The following is a 24007-nucleotide window of genomic DNA, read 5'->3' on the forward strand; positions in this document are numbered from 1 at the left end:
AGCAACTGTACATTCAATCTTGTACTGGAGAAGCTGGTAGAGAAGATTAAGAAGCTACCCTTACTCAAGGGCCATCCACAGTGCCCAGAGCATGGAGAGAACCTGAAACTATTCAGTAAGCCAGATGGGAAACTGATCTGCTTTCAATGCAAAGATGCTCGGCTGTCTGTGGAGCAGTCTAAAGATTTCCTGCAGATCTCTGATGCTGTCTGTTTCTTCATGGTAGGTGAGGCCTGAGCCTTGAATAATGCCTTAGGAAAGCTGAGAGAAATCTTTTGTAGGGTTTCTTCTCTCTTTCAACCCCACCCCTTTATTCAGATGATTATTAGTAAGCTCAGAAAATACAACGTATCCTGCAAAGTTCTTTCTCTCGAGTTGCTGATTATAGGAAAGGAGTAGTGGAATAGCTCCGGCTACTCCCTCAATCAATCAAGTATTTACCTATACCCTGCCACGACAAGACTCTGCTAGACACTCTGTAGAATATGGATGTACAAGATATTACTCTTGTTAACAAAAGTCTTGAAATTTAGTCAAATTTAAAATTAATAAAACAACAGAATCAAGATAGTGTACTATTGAGAGTTAAATGTTGTCACATTTGTAATTTGTAAATATTTAGTATTTCAGAGAAGATTAGAGAATACTGAAATAAGGGATGTATGGTGAATGAAAGCTTGAGATGGGAAATCATTTGCATTTGAATGGGCAGAGGGGAGAAATGAATATTCTAAGTGATAACAACATAAATAAAAGTATAGATAGTGAGAACAGTACAACTACAGCAGAAAATGTAGAGTCAGCTTCTTCAAACCTCTGTAGTAAGCTAATAGCATAAAACTAAGTTTTTCTGCTGTTTGTTATTTTCTTTACAATTCTTGGAAGAGACAGGAATTCAGGGGTTAAGGAAAGGTTTGCAGCAAGAGCTTTTTGTTTTGTTTTGTTTTCCCTGATACCCTGGGGCTTTAGGAGAGATGTCCCTATGGCCCTTCATCTCCCAAGTTAGTGTGGTTAATTCTATATGGTAGACCATAATTCTATATGGTATTCCCAGGAGGAGCTCACCATCCATAAGGGTCAACTGGAGGCAACCCTGAAGGAACTTCAGTCCCTGAAGGATATGCAGAAAGATGCTATTGCTGCTTACAAGGTGAGAAACAGGGTAGAGGGGTTAGTTATAAGATAGAACTGGAATACCTTCCTTGTAACTTCAGCTACATGGGTAGAAAGGTGCTTGTACATATATTATCAATACACTAAATGACACCTGGGCTATAGAATTAGAAAGGGGACACTGTAAGGTGGAAAGAAACATAGCAGTGAAATAAGTTCTCAATGGATGATCAACAGAGAGAGCAGACTGACCTTTTCTGTTACATGCTGATCCTTCTGATGGGTCAATCACTAGGTGATTGTTTTGAGGTTGTGATCTGTCTGATATTTCCCTTTACATATGGCAAAATAAGGGATTTATCAGAAAAATCCGCTAAAGATTATTATGCCCAAAGAAATACCTTTCTTTTCTTTGAGTTTATAACCAGGCTACCTCTGATTTAAGGTGTCTCGGATTGCTGGTTTTCACCATCCAATTTGATCTTTTCTAGCTTCCTCCAAACTAAATAAACCATTGCCTATACTGTCAACTTCACAGGAGCTCTAGGAGAACATTCCTAGTTAGAAACTTGGCAAAGCAGTCCCTAGGTTTTGGGGCTAAATTGGTAGTTCTGTTTTTTCATAATTACTCTATGGGAGAGTCTTCTCTGGCTTTTGGCATCTGGAATAAGAAATATGTACAATGAAGGAAAGAAGGATAGATGGAAATAATGTCTCCAGAGAATGTTGTTTCTAAGAGTTCCTAGTTTAGCTACTACAGTCAACATTCATTCATTCAAAAAATATTTATTGAGTGAGTAAGGCATTACACTAAATACTGTATTACACTAGGGTGGGAGATAGACTAATGGAATTAAGTAATCCCATTAATAGCAATAAAATGACAACTGTGATAATTACTATAAATGAAAATAAAGGGTACTATAATAAATATATGTGAAGAATTAATCTAGGCTAGGGGAGGGGTATTCTCTGAAAAAAATCACCCATTAAAAATTAAGAATTAAAGGACAAGTAACTTAGCCAAGTGAACTGACTGAAGGGAATATGAAGAGAGTGGCCTAGAGAATAATGTTCTGTGAAGAGCAAAGAGTATATGGAGAAATCCTGAGATAGGAAGTTGGTTGCTATGTTAAACAGAGACAAGGCCAATAAAATTAGATCATGGGAGGCAAGATGAGCTTGAAGAGGTAGATATGGGCCCAGTTACGTAGGCCCTTGTAGATAACATTAGGAATTTTGAACTTCTTCCTATGGTAAGAAGCCATTAAAGAGGTTTAAATAGGACATGATTTCATCTCATTTTGAAAATATGAGTCTAGTGGCTATGAGAAGAGAGACAATGATAAGGATAATGGTTAGAAGGCTATTGCAGTGATCCCAGAGAGTGATGATGGTAGCTTAGACAAGGGAGGCACAGAGAAAGAGAGAAATAAACAGCTTCAGCATAAGCTTTGGAGATTTAAAAAAAAATGACCTGGATGTCGTGACTGATTAGATGTGAGAAGGGTGAGTAGAGACATCATAGACAGTTGGATACAGGAATCTAGAGCTCAGAAGTTGATCTAGACTGGGAATAAGAAGTCAGCAAAGAGACTGATTTAAATCTGTGTGAGGAGAGGATATTACCTAGAAAGAGAATATTGAATGAGAAGGGGAAAGAGCCTAGGACAGAATATCAAATAACTCCAATATTTAGAGCTTGGTTAAAAAAGACAGAACCAACCAATACATGAAATAGTGATGAAATAGTAAAAGGAAAATTGGAAAAGTGTGAGCTAGAGGATAGAGTGAATTTTAAAAGTGCCATTATAATGATGGACCACAGAATCCAAGCTGGATAAGAGGGGACATGGAGACAGAAGAAGATGATAAACAGAAATGGAGGGGGTCAATGAATAAGAGGTTTCAATGAGACCAATAATTGTTACAGTAGAGGTACCTAAGTGAGCATAAGAAGTTAATTTTGGAGATAGTGAAATTGCTAGGAATGATAAAATCCTGTGTGATTGAGAGAATGAGTAGATAAAGGTGGAGATCACTAGAAATCAGGAGGATAAAGTTCTGAGAAGCTCAGGTGTCAGATGGTTCATCCCTCAGGACATTGTGGTTACCTTAGGAAAGGATAGAACAGTTATTAATTTCAGTGCTTCAGACGTTGCCCGTCTCCTGCTTCTTCTATAGTGTCCTGGCAGCAGAAGTGACATACCCCTAGCTCTGTCTTCTAGGTAAGAATAGTTCCTTCAGCCTCCTGATGGCCCCAGTCTAACAGCATCACTTGGCAGACATTAGTTTGTACCTCTGGTAGGAGGATACTATTACTCATTCCAGGATGTTTAATTAATTAACTAACCCCACAACCTTATTTATTATGGGATTGGTTACCACCTTGGTACTGCAATAGGTACCTAGAGATCACTTTTGACTATTTCATTCCTGAACTATTAAACTGAGAAAAACAAAATAAGTCTCCCAAAGAACTCTGCTTAGTATGGTTGAACCATTTTAATGCATTTTCCGTTATGGTATATGAGTAGTGGTGTGGGTCCCCATCCCCAAGTGCTAGTCTCAGTAATTACCATGGTGATGATCATGGAGGTTTCCAGGAAAACAAGCTACATCTGCAGCAACACATCTCCTTGGAGTTTCTAAAGCTACATCAGTTCCTGCACAGCAAAGAAAAGAACATTTTAAATGATCTCCGAGAAGAGGGGAAAGCCTTGAATGAGGAGATGGAGCTGAATCTGAACCAGTTTCAAGAACAGTGTCTCCTAGCCAAGGAGATGTTGGTGAGCATCCAGGCACGAATGGAACAGCAGAATCCCTTCGACTTTCTCAAAGTGAGACTCCATATCACATAATTATGGGTACACTAGCAGGGGAAGAAGGTTGGAAAGATGTAGAAGCAGCTTTATCCATTGGGAAGGGGGAAGAAACCTACTTTAGTGCTTTTAAGACTCTCTGGGAGAAGAGCAGAAGGCTACTTTTGCCTTACAGTCAATAGGAAGCTTTGTTTTCACTCTCATAAAAAGGATAATAAATGCCATTAATAATGGCATCTATTAATATTTTAATCTTTCTTCAAAAAGAATTTTGAGGGTTTATTTCTCAAAAATAAGAATGTTGCAACCTGAGTTGTACCTTAGACTGGCTTTTAATTGACTTGTTTGTTTTTTTTTTTAATATTTTATTTATTTATCCATGAGAGACACACAGAGAGAGGCAGAGACACAGGCAGAGGGAGAAGTAGGCTCCATGCAGGGAGCCTGATGTGGGACTGGATCTTGGGATTCCAGGATCACGCCCTTAGCCTAAGGCAGCCGTTCAACCTCTGAGCCACCCAGGAATCCCTTAATTGACCTGTTTGAAAGGTGTTTGCCACCTTTTGAAAAATTGACTTGTTTGAAAGGTGTTTGTTACTACTGGAAGCCTGACCTCTAAAGTGTCATTAATTATCAGCTCAGCACTCAGAAGTTTACTTAGCCAAACTAAGGAAAAGTGGCTTTGGGCTGAAAGACCTATGGTGTTTTTCTTGAAACCATGTAGCAGTATAGCTAGAAATAGTCCACCTATTAATTTCTCTTATTCCATGTAAAAGGGAACTCTAGAAAACCAAAATAAGATAAAGCCAGTTTATCTCAGGTTAGATGAAGGATACTGATCAGAAAGGCATATGGACAGTGGGAGGAGTTGGTGGTGATGGAATGGGGACTTCCGCACAGGATCCCAGTATTGATGATCAAATTCTGGTGGTGGCCAGTATCACCAAAGAAATTTCTGGTGTTGATAAATAGGCATCTAACTTCTTTATTACTCCTTTCCTCTTCTAGGATATCACATCTCTCTTGGATAGGTAAGTGTTTCTGTATGGTATTAATACCTTTCCTTTGTCTGTGGAGGATGTCTAGAATGATTTATGTTCCCTGCAGCTTGGAGCAAGGAACGAGGGTACTGATGCCCAGAGAGCTTATCTCCAGAAAGCTGAACCCAGGCCTATACAAAGGTCCCATCCAATACATGATGTGGAGGGAAATGCAATCCTCTCTCTCTCCAGGTATCAGTGGGCAGTAGTTTAGTTATTGGTTCCTGGGGCTCCTAATCTATGTTCCCTCTATGGGACCTCTTCTGTGGCCCTAATTAATACTTTAGAGTCTGGGATAGGGGAAGGGTAGAGTTTAACCAAAAGAAGACTGTGGTATGACTTCAGTCAGTATGACTGAATTTCTTCTGGTACTATGACCCAAGGATTTATGACTTTTCACTGGTAAATAGAGTCTTATGTGAGAATTACTTCTCAGCCTTTGATTTTGTTTCATTGTTCTATCAAATGTGACAACCAATTATTTTATCCTGTTTTTCTAAATCAGTTCTATAAATCCCTGGGGCTTCTCTGCCCTGAATGAGGAGGTTACTATATATACCTTTTGCATGTAATAGAGTCCTTATAGATCTTCTTGTTTTTGATGTTCATAACGTAGAATATAACATTTTAGGAAACTGTTTAGAGATCTTTAGTACTTCAAAAGAAAATCAATAATTTCTATAGATGTGCCTAATAAGGACACAAGTTTTTGTCATCCTGCAGATACCAAGGGACTGAGCAGGAAAAAGAACACACATGGCAATTCAAGAACATAAAGTTCTAAATAATATTTATAGAAATAAAATTCTAAATAAAGTTTCTTAAAATATGTTCTTTAATTCATATAGATTCATTATTATTATTGTTTGTAGTTACTGATTTAATGAAAATCACAAATTTATTCCTGTTAACAAATTTTCCAAGCAATTGACATTGAAAACACAGCTTTACTATTTACATAGCCTGAGGTTTAATTAACACAGAATAAAATTCACAAATTTTAAGTGTACAATTTGATGAGTTTTTTTTTAACGAATTTAGAACCCAAACCCTTATTTGTGCTGTAAAGAGGGGGAAAAATGATTAGCAATCACATACATCATGCAACAGGACTAGTTTTTATGACAGAGCAACACAGAGTACTTTAACCACAGCTTCAGTTTCACAACAGCACACTCCAACACATTTCCCAACATATGTAGGACTAATACTCTTTAAATTCCTATTGCAGTAATTCTATCGTACTCAAGTCACTGATTAAAAACCAAACAATACCAGCATATTTTTAAACATTAAAAAAGAACCCAGAAGACAGAAATCCCAGAGGCAACAAGCATTGGGGATTTTAAGTGAAATTTAAGGGGAAGAGGCACAGGATCAAAGGCCACTGATAAAACTTTACCAATTCAATAGATGCATCTCAGAAACAAGAATCATCATAAATAGTCTTCATATCTTTCTCTGAATATTTAAAAACAGAACACATCTAGTATAGATACCTGCCCCCTCATTTTGCTTATTCCCCAAACTGATTTTGACTGATAGTTGCCCCTCAAGTACTGGATCAATTTAAAAACCACACACATTCAAATTAAAGAACTGATTAACCTTCACAAGGGCACATGGATTGTTTGGTACCAAATATTACAGTAATTTTACAGGGACCACAAAAAGACTTGCTTGCTTTCTCTTTTTCTTTTCTCTTTTCCTTCCTTCCTTCCTTCCTTCCTTCCTTCCTTCCTTCCTTCCTTCCTTCCTTCCCTCTCTTTCTTTCCTTCTTTCTTTCTGAAAGACAGAGAGAGGCAGAGACATAGGCAGAAGGAGAATCAGGGAGCCTTCTCCCCTGCAGGGAGCTGGATGTGGAACTCAATCCCAGGACCCTGGGATCACAACCTGAGCCAAAGGCAGCCACTCAACCCCTGAGCCACCCAGGTGCCCCCCCAAAAGGTTATTTTTTGTTACAATAACTAAGGTAATAGCAAAAATTCTTAACAAAGATAACAGAGATCACAAAGATGAGAGATACGTTTTTAAGACATAAAATTCCTTTAAAAGTCATTGCATTTTCACTTAGAATTTTCAATCACAAAATCTCAGTAAGTAGAAACATTACAAATCCATAAGAGAACTCTAATCTCATGTATACACCAAAATTTTAAACTTACTTCTTAAAATCTAAATACTTTAAAAGCTCACAATTTGAGCATTTAAAGTCTTTCCTAAGACTTCTAGCTCTCCAGTACTATACACCTTCACATAAACTACTATGAAGCTAGCAAAGCAGTGAAAGCTATTTATTCCACTGATGTAAATTTCTGCACCCACCTGCTTCTGAACCCCAGACTTCTGTGTGACTGGTATTCCTATTCAGTTACATCTTTTCAGTCTTCCCCCACCTTGCACCAAAGCAAAACTGTTTTGCTTCTTTCCCTGCATTTAGATTTCTAAAGGACTTTTAAGTTCCTAAGCAATTTTTATGCTTCCAAGAGACAATTTAACTAGTATTTTCTTTGCCCAGTTGTATATATATTACATGCTCTAGAGCTGTACTTGCTTTTGTGCCAGAATTCCCTTTAACCCAATTCTCTACCACCCTCAACCTCTGCAACATGTACCTAACCAACTCAACTTTCTCCCTTTCCTCACCCCCACCCCTCCCAGTACCAATGCCAAGGTGTGCTCCACCCCCAACCTTCACACCTCAGGGTACTCCCATTTGAAGATTGCTACTTTGAAATTAAATCATGCAAAATTCATATTTTTAAAAAAATACATAGAAGTGGGACGCCTGGGTGGCTCAGCAGTTGAGCATCTGTCTTTGGCTCAGGGTGTGATCCTGCGGTCCTGGGATCGAGTCCCACATTAGGCTGCCTGCAGGGAGCCTGCTTCTCCCTCTGCCTCGTCTCTGCCTCTCTCTGTGTGTTTCTCGTGAATAAATACATAAAATCTTTAAAAAAATACATTGAAGAATCAAAGATCACTAACAGTACCCCAACCTTTCACTTAATTATCTGCAATGCAATCGGAATGCCCGAACTAGACATGCCCTTTCTGACAGAATTTGGCCACAACCAACTTGTACCCAAGACTGTAGCAAAACACAGTGACCCCTCCCTCCAATTTGCTAGTATGCTTTATTTAAGTATTGCCTAAGGCATTTCAAATGTGAACACTTTCCCAAAATACAGGTTAGACCATCACACTGTTTCCTCCAACCAAAGTGCAAGCAGGCAGACAGGCAGGTAGGTGAGATGGACTGGGCTCCATCTGCAGGATTCATCTAGAAGGCATCACTCTGCATTGTAGCATGTCAGAATGTCCTAAACCTTAAGAATCTTCTTGTAGCAAGATTCATAGCCCAGAACTAGTTATTACCGGAGTTACCGGAGTCTCAATTTAGAAGATGTAGCATCTGAAAACCTCCACCCCAGAAAAGGAAGGGTGCCTGCTGCCATTCACACTGCCTGGAGGTTGGTGCTCCTGGATCAAACAATAAAGCAACACATCTGCTGATGGCCTGATGCATCTGCTTTCGACTTTTAATGCTTGCCCCCTCATAAGCTCATCTGAAAACCATAAGTGGCTTTCTGAATACAGTGCTTCCTGAGCAAGGCCTGGAAATAGGACACTGAAGAACTTCCATATCCTAAGCCTCTGGAAATTCAGTCTGCAGACATAAACTTAGGTGGGCTCTCTCCTTGAGTGTCTCTTCTCCTGCACTGCTATGACTCACACTGGTCAGGGGCTCCGTTCTTCCTGGTATCATCTGATCACAATGAAAACTACAGTAACAAACCATAGTCCATGAAGCATTCTGTAACTGTCAGCTGGGGTCATTGCTGCAGGCCCACCCAAGGTATACATTCAATCCCTGCCCACTCTGCAGGCAAGCACCACCACCCCACATCACCCAGAGTATCAGCAGGGAAGGCCTTTCCTCCTCTATGATAACCCATACAACCGATTTTCTCAGGGCCTTCAGCAACTTTCCCAGGCTTCCCAAGTTACCAGAAGCAATTTTTAAAAAAGATTTTATTTATTTATGAGAGACACAGAGAGAGAGAAAGAGGCAGAGACACAGGCAGAGGGAGAAGCAGGCTCCCCGCTGCAAGCCTGATGTGGGGCTGGTTCCCGGGTCTCCAGGATCACACCCTGGGCTGAAGGCGGCGCTAAACCCCTGAGTCACCCGGGCTGCCCCCCAGAAGCAATGTTTTAAGTGAATGGACAACTTCAAGAAAGTTAAAGGGAGGAGGAGGGGCATGAGCTCATAGAAGTTAGCACCGAACCTAGAGGAAAAATCCAAAGTGGGGGAGCACTGTCACCTGGGAAATAAAGTGTGGTTTGGTTTTGTCTACAGACACACACACATCCTGCCTCAGCAGCCCCAGCCTGTCAGACATCAGGAGCCATATCAATAACCGCTTACATGGCACCTTACCTCCTCAATCACTCCTGAGACCACCCTCACTCACCTCCAACAAGGGGCCTGGCCTCACACTCAGACCTGGTCCAGGCTGGGCATGCCCTGGACCTTGTCTCAGGCTGAACCATAATTATATATACCCGTGAAGCTAAGTTCAGTTTCCACAAGACCAGGCCTCATCCCCACATGGGTTTGCAACCCTCTGAAAAAAAAGGGGGGCTGCTGGCATTGACAAGTTCAAGGTCTGCCCTCTCAATCCACCTGCAGACCTGTATGCCACTGCCTTCCTTCCTGATCATTCTCCAGGCATCAACTATCTCAATTCCGCCTCCTCTCCAGCAAGGGTGGCAAGATCCCATCTTTTAGGGCTTCTAACTGCCTTCTTTCTCTCATACAAACCAGGGCACTGGTGCTTGCTTGGGCCATGCAGGAGCAGTGCCCGCCTAGAGGTCCAGTTCCCCTTCTCCAGAAGGCATGACAGCCTGGCCTGAAAGGCTGTCTCCCCCTGGGTCACTGCAGGAACTATCAACACAACTCTCCTCACCATAGTTTCCCCAAGATCTAGTTTCCTCTTTAACCTTCCTTATCCTTGTTCCTCAACCCCTGGAGTCTCATCTAACTTTGCTATCTATCCCATCTGTGCCCTGAGGTCCTAAACTGGCCACTTCTTCCCCACAGCTAAACCCAAGCCCTCTGCCCTGCCCTCCTGGTTGCTAACTCTTCCAATGTGATGAGTTTTGACAAATGTTTAAACTTCTGTAAACATCTCTAAATCAAGATATAAAAAGTTTCTATCACCCCCCAAACTCCTGCATATCCCTTTGCAGTCAGTTCCTTCATTCTCTTTATTTCACTTTAGTTGTGTCTTTTCTAAACTCTCAAATAAATGGAATCATACGTTTTGTGATCTTTTGTGTCTGGCTTTTTTCACTTAGCATAATGCTTTTTGAGATTTAATTATGTTGTAAAAGTAATCATGTTTTATGGCTACATCCATAGTCAATCTTTTTCTATCATCTTATTTTTAACTTATTAGTGTTTTTATATTTTAAGTGCGTTTTATGTAGCTAGCATCTAAAGCCTTGTGTTTTTTATCCATTCTGACAATCTCTTTTAATGGAGGCATTGTAACCACTGACAATGTTATTATCAATATGCCTGGGTTTAAATGTAGCATTTTGGTATTTGTTTTTACCATACCACCAGTCCTAGCTGAGGTAGTATTCATCAGGTTTCCCCACTATTAAGTTACTCCCCACCCCTTTACACTTTGGAAGGAAATGACTATGCACAGCCCACACTTAAGGGGAGTTATGCTTCCCTTCCTTGAGTGTGGAGTATCTACATAATTTATTTGGAATTCTTCTGCATGGAAGTTTTGTTTCTTCCGGCTGGTAATTTTTTATTGAATGACAAACATGATCAATTTTACATTGTTGTTTGCTGGATTTTGTTATAATCCTTTAAGCTCTCCTGGATTTAACTTTGGCATGTAGTTATTTGACATAATTTTGTTCCTTTTGACACTTTAAACTTTGTTGAAGTTTCTAAGCTTTGCTAGAGTAGTTCAAGAGCAGCCTCTAATCTAGGGCTAACAGCCCATTTTCTAAGGTAATATCCTTTTGAGTACTCTGCCTGACATTCTACATATTATGACATTTTTCTCATTATGGATGGCAGGATTGAAAACTACTACCAGGCTTGTGTGGGCTCTGGAAATCGTTCAGCCTACTGTTTTCTAGAGATTCTTTCACTGGCCCTAATTAGTTTCTTTGCACATCAGTACTCAGACATAGCTTCGAGGGAATCCCTTTGTAGATATTTGAAATTCTCTGTGTAGCTCCTTCTTCTGTGTTACTCTACTCTGCAAATTCTAGCAGTGTTCAGAACACATTATGTTTTTCTTCTTGTACCCTTTGCCCTGCAAAATCAAACTTCACTTCTAGCAATCATTTAAAGCACAAACTGATTTTTCATTTTTGGCCTAAGTCTACATCTAAGAAAATCAAATGAAATTAATTTAATCAGGATGCCTGGGTGGTTCAGTGGGTTTAGCCCCTGCCTTCGGCCTGGGGTGTGATCCTGGAGACCTGGGATCGAGTCCCATGTCGGGCTTCCTGCATGGACCCTGCTTCTCCCTCTGCCTGTGTCACTGCCTCTCTCTCTCTCTCTCTCTCTCTCTCTCTCTCTCTCTCTCTCTCTGTCTCTCATGAATAAGTAAATAAAATCTTAAAAAAAAAAGGAAAAGAAAAGAAATTCATTTACTCTATGGCTATTTCTAATATGTAACTGTGGTCAAATCATAGTAAAATATACTTCATACTTTTTATTTCTAGGCCTTTGCTTATCCTTCAGGTTCATATTTTCTCCATTCCTGCCTTATAATAGAAACTATTATTTTAGGGCAGAGGCTGGTACTTTCTCTATAAATGGTCAGATAGCAAATATTTTAGTTTTGTGGGTTGTATGTTTCCACAAAACTTAACTACGTTGCACTGAAATGGCAACCATATACAATACGTAAATGAATGGCTGTTAATTTGTTCAATTTTCAATTAATGTTTTCAATACACATTTATTTACAAAACAGGCAGCAGGCTACATTTGGCCTGCTGGATGTAGTTTTATAAATTCCACTGTAGGGAATAATACAATTTAAAACATCTTAATGTATTTCTTCTAGTTTTGTATAAATTAATAAAACATTACTAAAGTTCATTCATTCATTCAACACACTCTTATAGAGGGCCTACTATGTACTGAGTACTAAGTTAGACTCTATAGATACAGAAATAAAAAACATAGTTTCTGTTCCCAGGAAGGATAGGCTAAAAGACCAAGGTGGAGTCTGTACCAGCACACTTAGGTAAAAAATTATTAAGAGCTAAGCCAAAGCCATGGGAATGGGGATGGAAAATAAAGGTAGATTCTAGAGACAGAATTCCAGGAGCTGAGATATACTGGACAGTAATTGGTGGTAGGGAATAGAGAAAGGTGATTATCAAGGATAGAACTATAGGAGATACAGATTTTGGGGGGAGGGTGTTGGTGAGTTCAACTTTGGCCATGTTATGTTGAAGAACCTATAGGAAAACTAAGTGAATATATTCAAATGGATAACTATTCTAATTAGAACTTAGAAGAGAGGCCAGGGCTGAATAATCACTATAGAGTGGGGTGGCTGAAGCTATTGATGTAAATGAGATTTCCCAAGAAAAGTGAGAACATACAGGTAAGGTGGGAGCACCTTATATAAAAATAAATAAAGGGCAATGAAGCCACCCAAAAAGATTGAGAAATTTTGGCAAAAGAGATTAAGAGGAAAACCAGAAACGAAGTGACATAGAATCTGAGGAAAAAAGAGTGTCAAGAAGGAGGAAGTGGTCACTCATGCCAAACATAAAAATCAACTTGAAAATGATTGGGGGGGGGTGCTTCAGTTGGTTAAGCATCTGACTCTTGATTTTGGCTCAGGTCACGATCTTAGGGTTGTGAAGGTGCTTAAGATTCTCTCTTTCCCTTTCCCTTTGCCCTTTCACCTGCCCACCTACCATCTCTCTTGCTCTTTAAAAAAAAAGAAGAAAAGAAAAAAGAAAATGATTAGAAAGATTTTTTTAACAGGAATTGGTGACTGTGGTAAGGGCAATTTTTTTTATTCAAGTATAATTAACAACGTGTGTTGTATTGGTTTCAGATGTACAATAAAATGATCCAACCATCCACACATTTCTCCAGTGCTCATCAAGAGAAGTGTACTCTTAAACCCTTTTATCTATTTCATTCATCCTCCTCACCCTTCTCCCCTCTGGCAACCACCAGTCTGTTTCTATATTTAGGAGTCTACTTTGAGACATCTCGCTGGCTCAGTTTTGGAGCACGCAACTCTTGATCTCAGGGTTGTGAGTTCAAGCCCTCCATGCTGGGTGTAGAGATTACTTAAAAATAAAAAAAAAAAAATTTTAAAGAGGGGTTTGTTTTGTCTCTTAAAAAAGGTTTTTTTGGGATCCCTGGGTGGCGCAGCGGTTTGGCGCCTGCCTTTGGCCCAAGGCGCGATCCTGGAGACCCAGGATCGAATCCCACATCGGGCTCCCGGTGCATGGAGCCTGCTTCTCCCTCTGCCTGTGTCTCTGCCTCTCTCTCTCTCTCTCTGTGACTATCATAAATAAAAAAAAAAATAGAAAAAAGGTTTTTTTGGTCTCTTTTTTCTGTTTTTTTTCTTTGCTCTTTTGTTTTGTTTTTTAAATTCCCCATACGGGTGAAATCAGATGGTATGTGTTTTTCTCTGACTTATTTCACTTAGCATTACATCCTCCAGATCCATCCATGTTGTCACAAATGTCAAGGTTTAATTCCTTTTTATGGTTGAGTAATATTCCATTGTATATATACCACCTCTTCTTTATCCATTTATCTATTAATAGACACTGCTTGGCTCCACATCTTGGCTATTGTAAATAATGCTGCAATAAACATAGGAGTGTATGTATCTTTTCAAATTAGCCTTTTCATATTATTTGGGTAAATAGTAGCAGAGGGGCACCTGAGTGGCTCAGTGAAACGTCTGCCTTCAGCTCAGGTCACGGTCTTGGGGTCCTGGGATTGAGCCCCATGTTAGGCTCCCTGCTAAGCAGTTAGTCTGCTTCTCCCTCTCTCTCTCTCTCCTCCCCCCCATCTCGTGCTCTCTCACTTTCTCTCTCTCAAATAAAAAACAAACAAACAAATAAATACCTAGTCATGGAATTACTAGATCAAATGGTAATTCTATTTTCAATTTTTTGAGGAAACTCCATACTGTTTTCTACAATTGCTGCACCAATTTGCATTCCCACCAATAGTACATGAGGGTTCCTTTTTCTCCACAACCTCCAACACTTGTTATTTCTCATGTTATTAATTCTAGCCATTCTGACAGGTATTAGGTGGTCTTAATTTGCATTTCCCTAAGGCTTAATGATGTTGAGTAACTTTTCACATGTCTGTTGGCCATCTATATGTCTTCTTTGGAAAAATGTTTATGCAGGTCTTCTGCCCATTTTTAATTGGATTATTTGGTTTTCTGTTGTTGTCTAAGTTCTTTATATACTTTGGACATTAACCCCTTATAAGATATATCATTTGCAAATATCTTCTCCCATTCACTAGGTTGCTTTTTTGTTTTGTTGATGGTTTCTTTCACTATGCAAAAGCTTTTTAGTTGGATGTGGTCCCATAGTTTACTTTTTGCTTTTATTTCCCTTACTAGAGGAGACATATCTAGAAAAAAATAGCTGATTTCAAAGAAAAATTTTTTTCTTTTCTCTTGACTGTTTTCTTCTAGGACATTTATGGTTTCAAGGTCTTAAAACATTTTGATTTTATTTTTGTGTATGGTGTGAGAAAGTGGTCCAGTTTTCCCAACATCACTTATTGAAGAGATTTTTCCCATTGTAGATTCTTGCTTCCTTTGTTGTAGACTAAATGACCACAAATGCGTGGGTCTATTTCTGGACTCTATATTCAGTTCCAGTCATCTATGTGTCTAGTTTTGTGCCAGTACCATACTGTTTTGATTACTACAGCTTTGTAGTAGATCTTGAAATCTAGGACTGTGATACCTCCAGGTTTGTTCTTTTTCAAGACTGCTTTGGCTATTCCAGGTCTTTTGTGGTTCATTCAAATTTTAGGATTGTTTGTTCTACATGTGAAAAATGCTGTTGGTATTTTGATAAGGATTGCGCTAAATCTGTAGATTGCTTTTGTAGTATGGACATTTTAACAATATTGGTCCTTCCATGAGCATGGAATATCTTTTCATTCATTTGTGTCATCTTCCATCTCTTTCATCAATGTTTTAAAGATTCAAGTACAGATCTTTTATCTCCTTCGTTAAGTTTATTCCTAAATACTTCATCCTTTTTGGTATAGTTGTAAATAGGATTGTTTTCTTAATTTCTCTTTGTGATACTTTATTAGTAGTACATAGAAATGCAAAAGATTTCTGTATATTAATTTGATATCCTGAGGCTTAAATGAACTCATTTACTGGCTCTAGTAGTTTTTTGGTGGAGTCTTTAGGTTTTTAAATATATAGTATCATGTCAACTGCAAATAGTGAAAATTTTATTTCTTCCTTACCAATTTAGATGTGTTTATTTCTTTTCCTTGTCTGATTAATTTTTACTAGGACTTCTAGTACTATGTTGAAGAAAAGTGGTGAGAGTGACATCATTGTCTTGCTCCTAATCTTAGAGGAAAAGCTCTCAGTTTTTCATCAATGAGTATGATGTTGTGGATTTTTCATATATAGCCTTTATTATGTTGAGGTATGTTCCCCCCTGACCCTACTTAATTGAGTTTTTATCATGACTGGATGTACTTTGTCAATTGCTTTTTCTGCTTCTATTGAGATGATCATATGGTTTTATCTTTCTCTTATTAATATGACATATCACATTGATTTATTTACAAATATTGAAACACTTTTGCATCCCTGGAATAAATATCACTTGATTGTGGTGAATGATTTCTGTAGTTGAGCAGTGTCAGAAGTCAAACCAGATGCCTGTCTTTAGCCTCTTTGCCAGGGCTGTGGTAGCATGAAACTTTAGGGTGCTTTCCCTGCCTTGTCCCCTGAGAGGCTTTTGTTGGTGGGTGGGGCCTGCAGTCAGGCCAGATGTCTTCTGGGGCTGCAGATGCATTGATTGGCAGAGCACTCTCTGCACTGCCAGTTTTAAGGTTTGGCTGCTAGGACTGTGAGTGTATTGGTGTGCGTGGTTATCTCCCAGTAAGGGCAATTTTTAAAATGTGGAATAGATAAAAGTTACATTGTGAAGCATTCAGGAGTGATTTGGAATGAGACAGTAGTGAAGTGAACAGATCATTCACTTGAGAAGCTTCACTAAGAAGGGAAGATGTGAATGTGGCAGCAGAATCAAAAAAGAACTTTTGGAAGTTTTTTTTAAAAATTTATTTCAAGTAATCTCTACACCCAATGTGGGGCTCAAACCCATGACCTCTAGATCAAGATTCAAATGCTCTTCCAACTGAGTCAGCCAGCCACCCCCAAAAAAGACTTTTTAAAACATACTGAAGAAAAACAGCCTATAGAAAGGCAGAAACCAATGGTATAAGACAGGGGATAACTAGTAGAAATAGGGAAGAGTGAGTTCTAGCAGAGAGAAGTATTGATGTTCTTCAGTTTTCTCTGAAAATAGGAAATAAAATGGTAGAGGCAAACAATTTTATCAAATGGAACCTGAAGTATGAGTGAGAAGAATTGAGGAATTCCTTTAAGATGTACTGTGGTTTCTCTGTGAAGCAGGGGATGAAGTCATCTGCCTGGCAGTAAGAAAGTGATGGAACAGGGGTTTGAGGAGGGAGCTGGAGGTCTGAAATTGTTGTTGTGAGGAACTAGAGAGGGTTTGATCTGGGAAATACAGGAATTCTAGGCAGTGTTGATGGTCAAGCACAGAGTAGAAATAATGAATCTGTAGTAATATCTACATGTACAATTTTGTGATAGTCCTCTTGCAATGGTCAGGAATTGGCGTGTAAATTTTGATAGCTGTGTAGAACCAGGGTCAGTGAGTTGCATGGCAGATGCTGCAGATATAAGATAAAGGTGATAAGGTTATTGGCAGTAAAGCTGCCAATGCCAAGTGGTTCAGGGAAAGATTCAAAGCCAGGAAACAGAATAGGATAATAGGGAAAAATGAGGGACTAGAGTTGTTCAGTGAAGTAAAGGTTGTAGGGGAGATGAGATTGAGAAAATAAATATAAGAGAATGGGATATCTGAGTTTAAGATTTTAGAGAATGAACAGTTCCCAATGATTACAAGGTCTAGAATGTGGTCATTAACATGGACTGCTGAAATGTAATAGAGTCAAAAGTCAGTAGCAGTAAAGTCAAGAACCTGCAAGAATGGAAAAATGGTTATATCCAAAGAATGGTGAAATCACTTAGGATGATGGGCTGGAGTTGGGGTAGTGGAGTAAAGTTAACCCAAAGTGCAGAGAGTATAATCAGGAAGTCTGTACATAGTAACATCATATAGAGATAAGGGGTAATGAGACAGAATGACAAGAGCCTCAAAAGTGATTTTTACATGAGGATAAGGATTAGATTAGGGGTCTAGAAGTGGCAATGGTGGTTCTTGGATCTCTGGCTCTGAATTTAGAAAATAAATAGTCTCATGAACTTTTCAAGTTATATTTTTGACAAAGAACCAGTCAGGTTTCTGTTAAAGTAATGAGGTGATGAGAGAATTCTGTAAAGTGAGGATGCAGGAGAGTTATTTAGGGAGAGAGTTCTAAAGGACAGAGTGGAAAGGGATGGGTGGGAACAGTGGGAAGATGGGTGAAGGTAGAGGAAGCAAGGAACAGAATTATGGGGGATAAAAGTACATTAGAGGATAAATCATTAGAGGGATCTACATTATGAGTTTTGGCCAAGGATAACAGGAATATGAGGCACAGTGGAATTAGTTGGGTGTCAAAGATTCAAATGGAACTCTGAAGTTCATTTAACAAATAGTTACCTGACTACCTAGGAACAGTTCTAAATTTTGAAGACACGTGAGGAAACAAAACAGATAAAGTGCCCCCCCCTCCCGTGAGATTACTTTCTTGTGGAGGAAATGAAACAGTAAATAATCTCATATAATGATAACCATGGTCAAGCAAATCAAGCAAGTAATTATTCATGAGAAAAAATACAGTAGGATAAGGGTACAAGCAGCGATAGATGAACATGCTAGTTTAGATATTAGCCAGAAAAAAAAGTCTTTGAGGAGTTAACTTCCCCCTCCCTATGTTCTACTATGGACATTTCCAAACATAGAGAAGTTTAAAGAATTTTAGACTGAACACTGCTATACCCACCTAAGTTCTATCATTAACATCTCACTGAACTTGCATGAACAAAAAGGCTGGAATAATGTAAAGTAGTGAACCATATGGGGAAAGAGTGTTCAAGGATGCAGAAAGATAGTGTAAAGGCCCTAAAGACTGAATGAGTTTGGTGTATTCAAGGAACAGCCAAAAAGCAAAGGTGATTGGATCAAAGTAAATAAGGGAGGCGTGCGTGAGGAGATGAAGCCACAGAGGTAGGTAAATGATGTAGGTACAATTTGCTCTGTAAGGACTCCAGATTTTATCTTGGGTGTGACGGAAAGCATAAGAGGGTGCTGAATAGGAGAAATGGATGGTCTCACTCATATGACAGAATAGGGTGCAGATGGGCAAGACTGGAAACAGAACAGTCTAAAAGCTATTGCAATAGTTTCAGGCCAGCGGTATCTGTGGAAGTTGTCTGTCTCTGAATTCTGAGTAGGCTCAGAATATACTTTAAAGGTGGAGCTGACAGAATTTCCTTTTGGGCTGAATATGGTACGAGAAGAAAAGAGGGAGGCAAAGCTGACCTCTGGGAATCTTTGGCTAGAGCAGGCTGGATTAGCTGGTGTGAGAGGCTTGGTGACAATAGCAGAGCGGGGTTCTAAAAAGGTTCTAAAACTTCCTCCAAAGCAATTCCAATCCTCACATCAGAAAGAGCAAAAACCCAAGGCAAATGGGAATACGTGGGAGGGTGCAGAGGGGGGCAAGATTCAGCCTGGATGGAAAAAGTCAGGAGTCTACAAAATCTCTTGTTGGAAGAGAATTCCTTGGGATGATAGAAAAAGACTGGCTTCTCTGGGAAGAGAGAGTTTGGACTGGATTGATCTCACTTCCAAGGATAGCTAAATCCATTAACAACAAATGTATGCAAAGATGTATCTGTGTCCCTTATGTGAACACATAGTTTTTTAGTTTCCTTTATCTAATTTTGTGCCGAGGCTTGATTACCTTACATCTAAAATTTGTGTCATCTCCTTGCTGATATGCTTCCAACATCTCTTCATTTAGAAATTCTTTACACTGCTGCCCACTTACTTGTCTAAACCAGTGCTTGTCAAATAACCATGATGAAGGACCAGTTTCTAAAGTCTTACCCTGTCGTGGCCTGATATATTTGTGGAAGACAACATAGTTACCCAAAAAAGTGGAATTAGGGACACCTGGGTGGCTCAGTGGTTGAGCATCTGCCTTTGGCTCAGGGCGTGATCCTGGAGTCCCTGGATTGAGTCCCACATCAGGCTCCCTGCATGGAGCCTGCTTCTCCCTCTGCCTGTGTCTCTCTCTGCCTCTCTCTCTCTGTGTCTCTCATGAATAAAAAAATTTTAAAAAAGAGTGGAATTTAAAAAAGCATTACAAAGTACAAGCCCAGTTGTTTAATTATTAGATCTACTGACATAAAATTACTGTCAGATTGCTGTAAACATTTCTAAGAACAAGGGACCTGAGTGGCTTAGTTGGTTAAGTGTCTGACTCTTGATTTCAGCTCAGGTCATGATCTCAGGGTTATAGGATCCAGTCCCATGTTGGGCTCCTTGCTCAGCGGGGAGTCTGATGGAGATTTTCTCCCTCTCCCTCTGCCCTTCCTCTTCCCATTATTTCTCTCAAATAAGTAAATAAATCTTTAAAAAAAATAAAGTTCCTAAGAGCTTACTCTTAATTTCTGTACTATTTTGCCCCAGATTGGTAACCACACCTTCTGATTAGCAGTGGCATAAACCACTCTCATCTCAAAAGTCCCATTATCTCTTAAGCCAAATATAAACTTCTCACCATTGTCCTCTAAACCCTCCCAGTTTTTTTAGACTTACCTGTCTCTAGCCTATCTACCTTCCCTTCCCTCCCACATAAGCTACTGGGGTTTGTTTTTTTTTTTTTTTTTGTATATTTTTTATTGGAGTTCAATTTGCCAACATATAGCATAACACCCAGTGCGCATCCTGTCAAGTGCCCCCCTCAGTGCCCATCAACCAGTCACCCCAACCCCCTGCCCACCTCCCTTTCCACCACCCCTTGTTCGTTTCCTAGAGTTAGGAGTCTCTCATGTTCTGTCACACTCACTGATATTTCCCACTCATTTTCTCTCCTTTCCCCTTTATTCCCTTTCACTATTTTTTATATTCCCCAAATGAATGAGAACATATGTTTGTCCTTCTCCGATTGACTCACTTCACTCAGCATAATACCCTCCAGTTCCAACCACGTTGAAGCAAATGGTGGGTATTCGTCGTTTCTAATGGCTGAGTAATATTCCATTGTATCCATAGATCACATCTTCTTTATCCATTCGTCTTCCGATGGACACCGAGGCTCCTTCCACAGTTTGGCTGTTGGTGACATTGCTGCTATAAACATTGGGGTGCAGGTGTCTTGGCATTTCACTGCATCTGTATTTTTGGGGTAAATCCCCAGCAGTGCAGTTGCTGGGTCATAGGGCAGTTCTATTTTAACTCTTTGAGGAACCTCCACAGTTTTCCAGAGTGGCTATACCAGTTCACATTCCCACCAACAGTGCAAGAGGGTTCCCCTTTCTCCACATCCTCTCCAACATTTGTTGTTTCCTGTCTTGTTAATTTTCACCATTCTCACTGGTGTGAGGTGGTATCGCATTGTGGTTTTGATTTGTGTTTCCCTGATGGCAAGGGATGCGGAGCATTTTCTCATGTGCTTGTTGGCCATGTCTATGTCTTCTTTGGTGAAATTTCTGTTCATGCCTTTTGCCCATTTCATGATTGGATTGTTTGTTTCTTTGCTGTTGAGTTTAATAGGTTCTTTATAGATCTTGGATACTAGCCCTTTATCTGATAGGTCATTTGCAAATATCTTCTCCCATTCTGTAGGTTGTCTTTTAGTTTTGTTGACTGTTTCTTTTGCTGTGCAGAAGCTTTTTATCTTGATTAATTCCCAATAGTTCATTTTTGCATTTGTGTCCCTTGCCTTCACAGATGTATCTTGCAAGAAGTTGCTGTGGCCAAGTTCAAAAAGGGTGTGTTGCCTGTGTTCTCCTCTAGGATGTTGATGGATTCTTGTCTCACATTTAGATCTTACATCCATTTTGAGTTTATCTTTGTGTATGGTGTAAGAAAATGGTCTAGTTTCATTCTTCTGCACGTGGCTGTCCAATTTCCCAGCACCATTTATTGAAGAGACTGTCCTTTTTTCAGTGGATAGTCTTTCCTGCTTTGTTGAATATTAGTTGACCATAGAGTTGAGGGCTCATTTCTGGGTTCTCTATTCTGTTCCATTGATCTATGTGTAAGCTACTGCTTTTTAACTCATTCCTTTTTGCCTTTGTTTACCCAGTGCATCCTGAATAGGTCTCACAGTTATTGTCCTTAGAAAGTTTTCCAAGGACAAATTTACCGAATCTTTATGCCTTCCGCATTTGTATTTTCTTAAATTGTTACAAATTAATATTATTTACATTGTTTTCTTTGTTGGAGCATAAGTTGCTTCAGAGTAAAGTCAGATTTTTATCACAAATTTAAAAATGTCTTGAATATAGCCAAATAGATATAACACAATAAAAACTATGTAAGCAATTACTTGTCTAAGAGCATGTGTGCATGTGAAGATAAAGTCCTGATGTCTATGTAAATGCTGTCTTTTACTATGGAAATTTGCAGTCATCCCTTTTCTCCCATACCCTGCTTTCTTTTCCTACTAGGCTTATCTTCATTAACTCTGGACCCTAAAACAGCTCACCCAAATCTGATGCTCTCCAAAAATCGAACCAGTGTGTGGCATGGTGACATTAAGCAGGTAATGCCTGATGATCCAGAGAGATTTGACTCAAGTGTGGCTGTGCTCGGCTCAAAGGGCTTCACATCTGGAAAATGGTACTGGGAAGTAGAAGTAGCAAAGAAGACAAAATGGACAGTTGGAGTCGTCAGAGAATCTATCATTCGAAAGGGCAGCTGTCCTCTAACTCCTGAGCAAGGATTCTGGCTTTTAAGACTAAGGAACCAAACTGACCTAAAGGCTCTGGATTTGCCTTCTTACAGTCTGAAATTGACTAACAATCTCAACAAGGTGGGCATATACCTGGATTATGAAGGAGGGCAGGTGTCCTTCTATAATGCTAAAACCATGACCCACATTTACACCTTTAGTAGCACTTTCATGGAGAAACTTTATCCCTATTTCTGCCCTTGCCTTAATGATGGTGGAGAGAATAAAGAACCCTTGCATATCTTACATCCACAGTAATTAGTCATACTGTTGTATAAATTCAGAGCATTATTAAAGAGGTATTGAAATAGTTTACCAATCTCACTGGTTTCTCTTCCCAGTTTATGGGGAACTCTGGAATAATGAATTCCAGGATTCACAAATTAAATTCCACTTTCAATGTCATAAGTGGATTTCACTGGAACTTTTTAAGATGTCCTTCCAATTCTCTGGGTCTTCTATGACACAGGATCCACTCTTCACAAGAATGATCATTATGCTATTGTTACCGGAGCAAACTGCAACTTCAGTTTGTAATGCTTGAAAACCCTTTTTAAATGTAGCCAGAAATTTCATTATGCTGTCACTATTCTCAGCACAAGACTCGTAACAGATAAATTTTCAGATGTGTACTCTTCTTCCTATTTACCTTTCAAAAATTTTGCGCCACATTTCTTTTCTAGAATGTGTTGCTGTAATTTAAAAAAATTGTTCAGAGATTTACAGAAAAAAAAAAAAGGAAATCATCTGGGCTAGTTTATAATTTTGTCTTAAATTCTCTCAAGATACTTTTTAGTCCAGCAAATCTAACTCTCTCAGTCTCTTTCTCTTGCTTTATTTGTCTACGGAGGTACTTGTTTTTCTGTATTCAAATATACTTAAGTATTTCAGTCTACTTTTCACTATGTCCTTTTCTTTCTTCCTGCCTATAATTTAACTCTCAGTATTTTTCATCTTGTCCTCTCTGGTATAATTATCCTCCAGCATGTTCCTTCTAAGTCTAAAGTTCTTAGTATCATTTATCTCAGCAGTACCCTTGATGAACCATCCCTTCTTTTCCTTCGAAGTCCCATCTAACTGAGCTTTATTCTTTATATCTAATAGGGTTTTTGGAGGGAGAGGGTAATTATTTAGGACCTGCAGCACTAGCCGTTTAAAATTATAATCAGCATGGCTCATTGGTAGGTGAAAAGCCTACTAGCTGATCTATCATAATGGGAAAGATGCACACATATGATGGGGAATATTCCTGTAGTGTTGGCATATAGAATATACAAATATTTATTATAGCTGCTGATTTGGGTAACAGTGATGACAGATTATAGTTACTTTTAAGGAATTACTTAAAAAAAATAAATTTGGGGCGCCTGGCTGGTTCAGCTGGTAGAACATGTAACTCTTGATCTCGAGGTTGTGATTTTGAGCCCCACATTGGGCATGGAGGCTACTTTAAAAAAAATAATAAATAAGTTGTGTATCTTTAAATAAATAAATAAATTCACTTCAATCGGAATGTAATAAGACTTGTTTTATGCCTGAAACCTTGTTAGATATTTTGAAGGATATAGAAGAAGCATAAAAAGAAAAAAGGGCTCATTTGGAGAGATTTTTTTTTTAAATTAAAGATTCATTCATTCATTCATTCATTCGAGACACACACAGAGAGGCAGAGATACAGGCAGAGAGAGAAGCAGCCTCCCTGCAGGGAGCCTGATGCGGAACTCTATCCCAGGAAACCAGGATCACGACCTGAGTCAAAGGCAGATGCTCCCTGGGTGGCTCAGCAGTTT

General features: G+C 39.2%; 1 protein-coding gene across 1 annotated transcript; it reads left to right on the plus strand.

Annotated features, from left to right (window-relative positions):
* The first annotated feature begins 160 nt into the window (after positions 1 to 160).
* Positions 161 to 22475, plus strand: TRIM69 (tripartite motif containing 69). The gene is made up of 5 exons (XM_055316855.1): positions 161 to 222; positions 1055 to 1150; positions 4944 to 4966; positions 5043 to 5167; positions 21934 to 22475. Exons 1-5 carry the CDS (start codon positions 220 to 222, stop codon positions 22473 to 22475), a joined length of 789 nt encoding a protein of 262 aa, XP_055172830.1. The 5' UTR covers positions 161 to 219.
* The last annotated feature ends 1532 nt before the right edge of the window (positions 22476 to 24007 follow it).

Source organism: Nyctereutes procyonoides, unplaced genomic scaffold, assembly GCF_905146905.1.
Source record: "Nyctereutes procyonoides isolate TBG_1078 unplaced genomic scaffold, NYPRO_anot_genome, whole genome shotgun sequence".
NCBI lineage: Eukaryota > Metazoa > Chordata > Mammalia > Carnivora > Canidae > Nyctereutes > Nyctereutes procyonoides.

What these genes read in the sequence shown, in the direction of transcription:
- TRIM69 (XM_055316855.1), top strand. An exon ending in ATGCTATTGCTGCTTACAAG is followed by an intron (nt 1,151 to 4,943) that starts GTGAGAAACAGG and finishes TTCCTCTTCTAG; the next exon opens with GATATCACATCTCTCTTGGA. An exon ending in GCAATCCTCTCTCTCTCCAG is followed by an intron (nt 5,168 to 21,933) that starts GTATCAGTGGGC and finishes TTTTCCTACTAG; the next exon opens with GCTTATCTTCATTAACTCTG.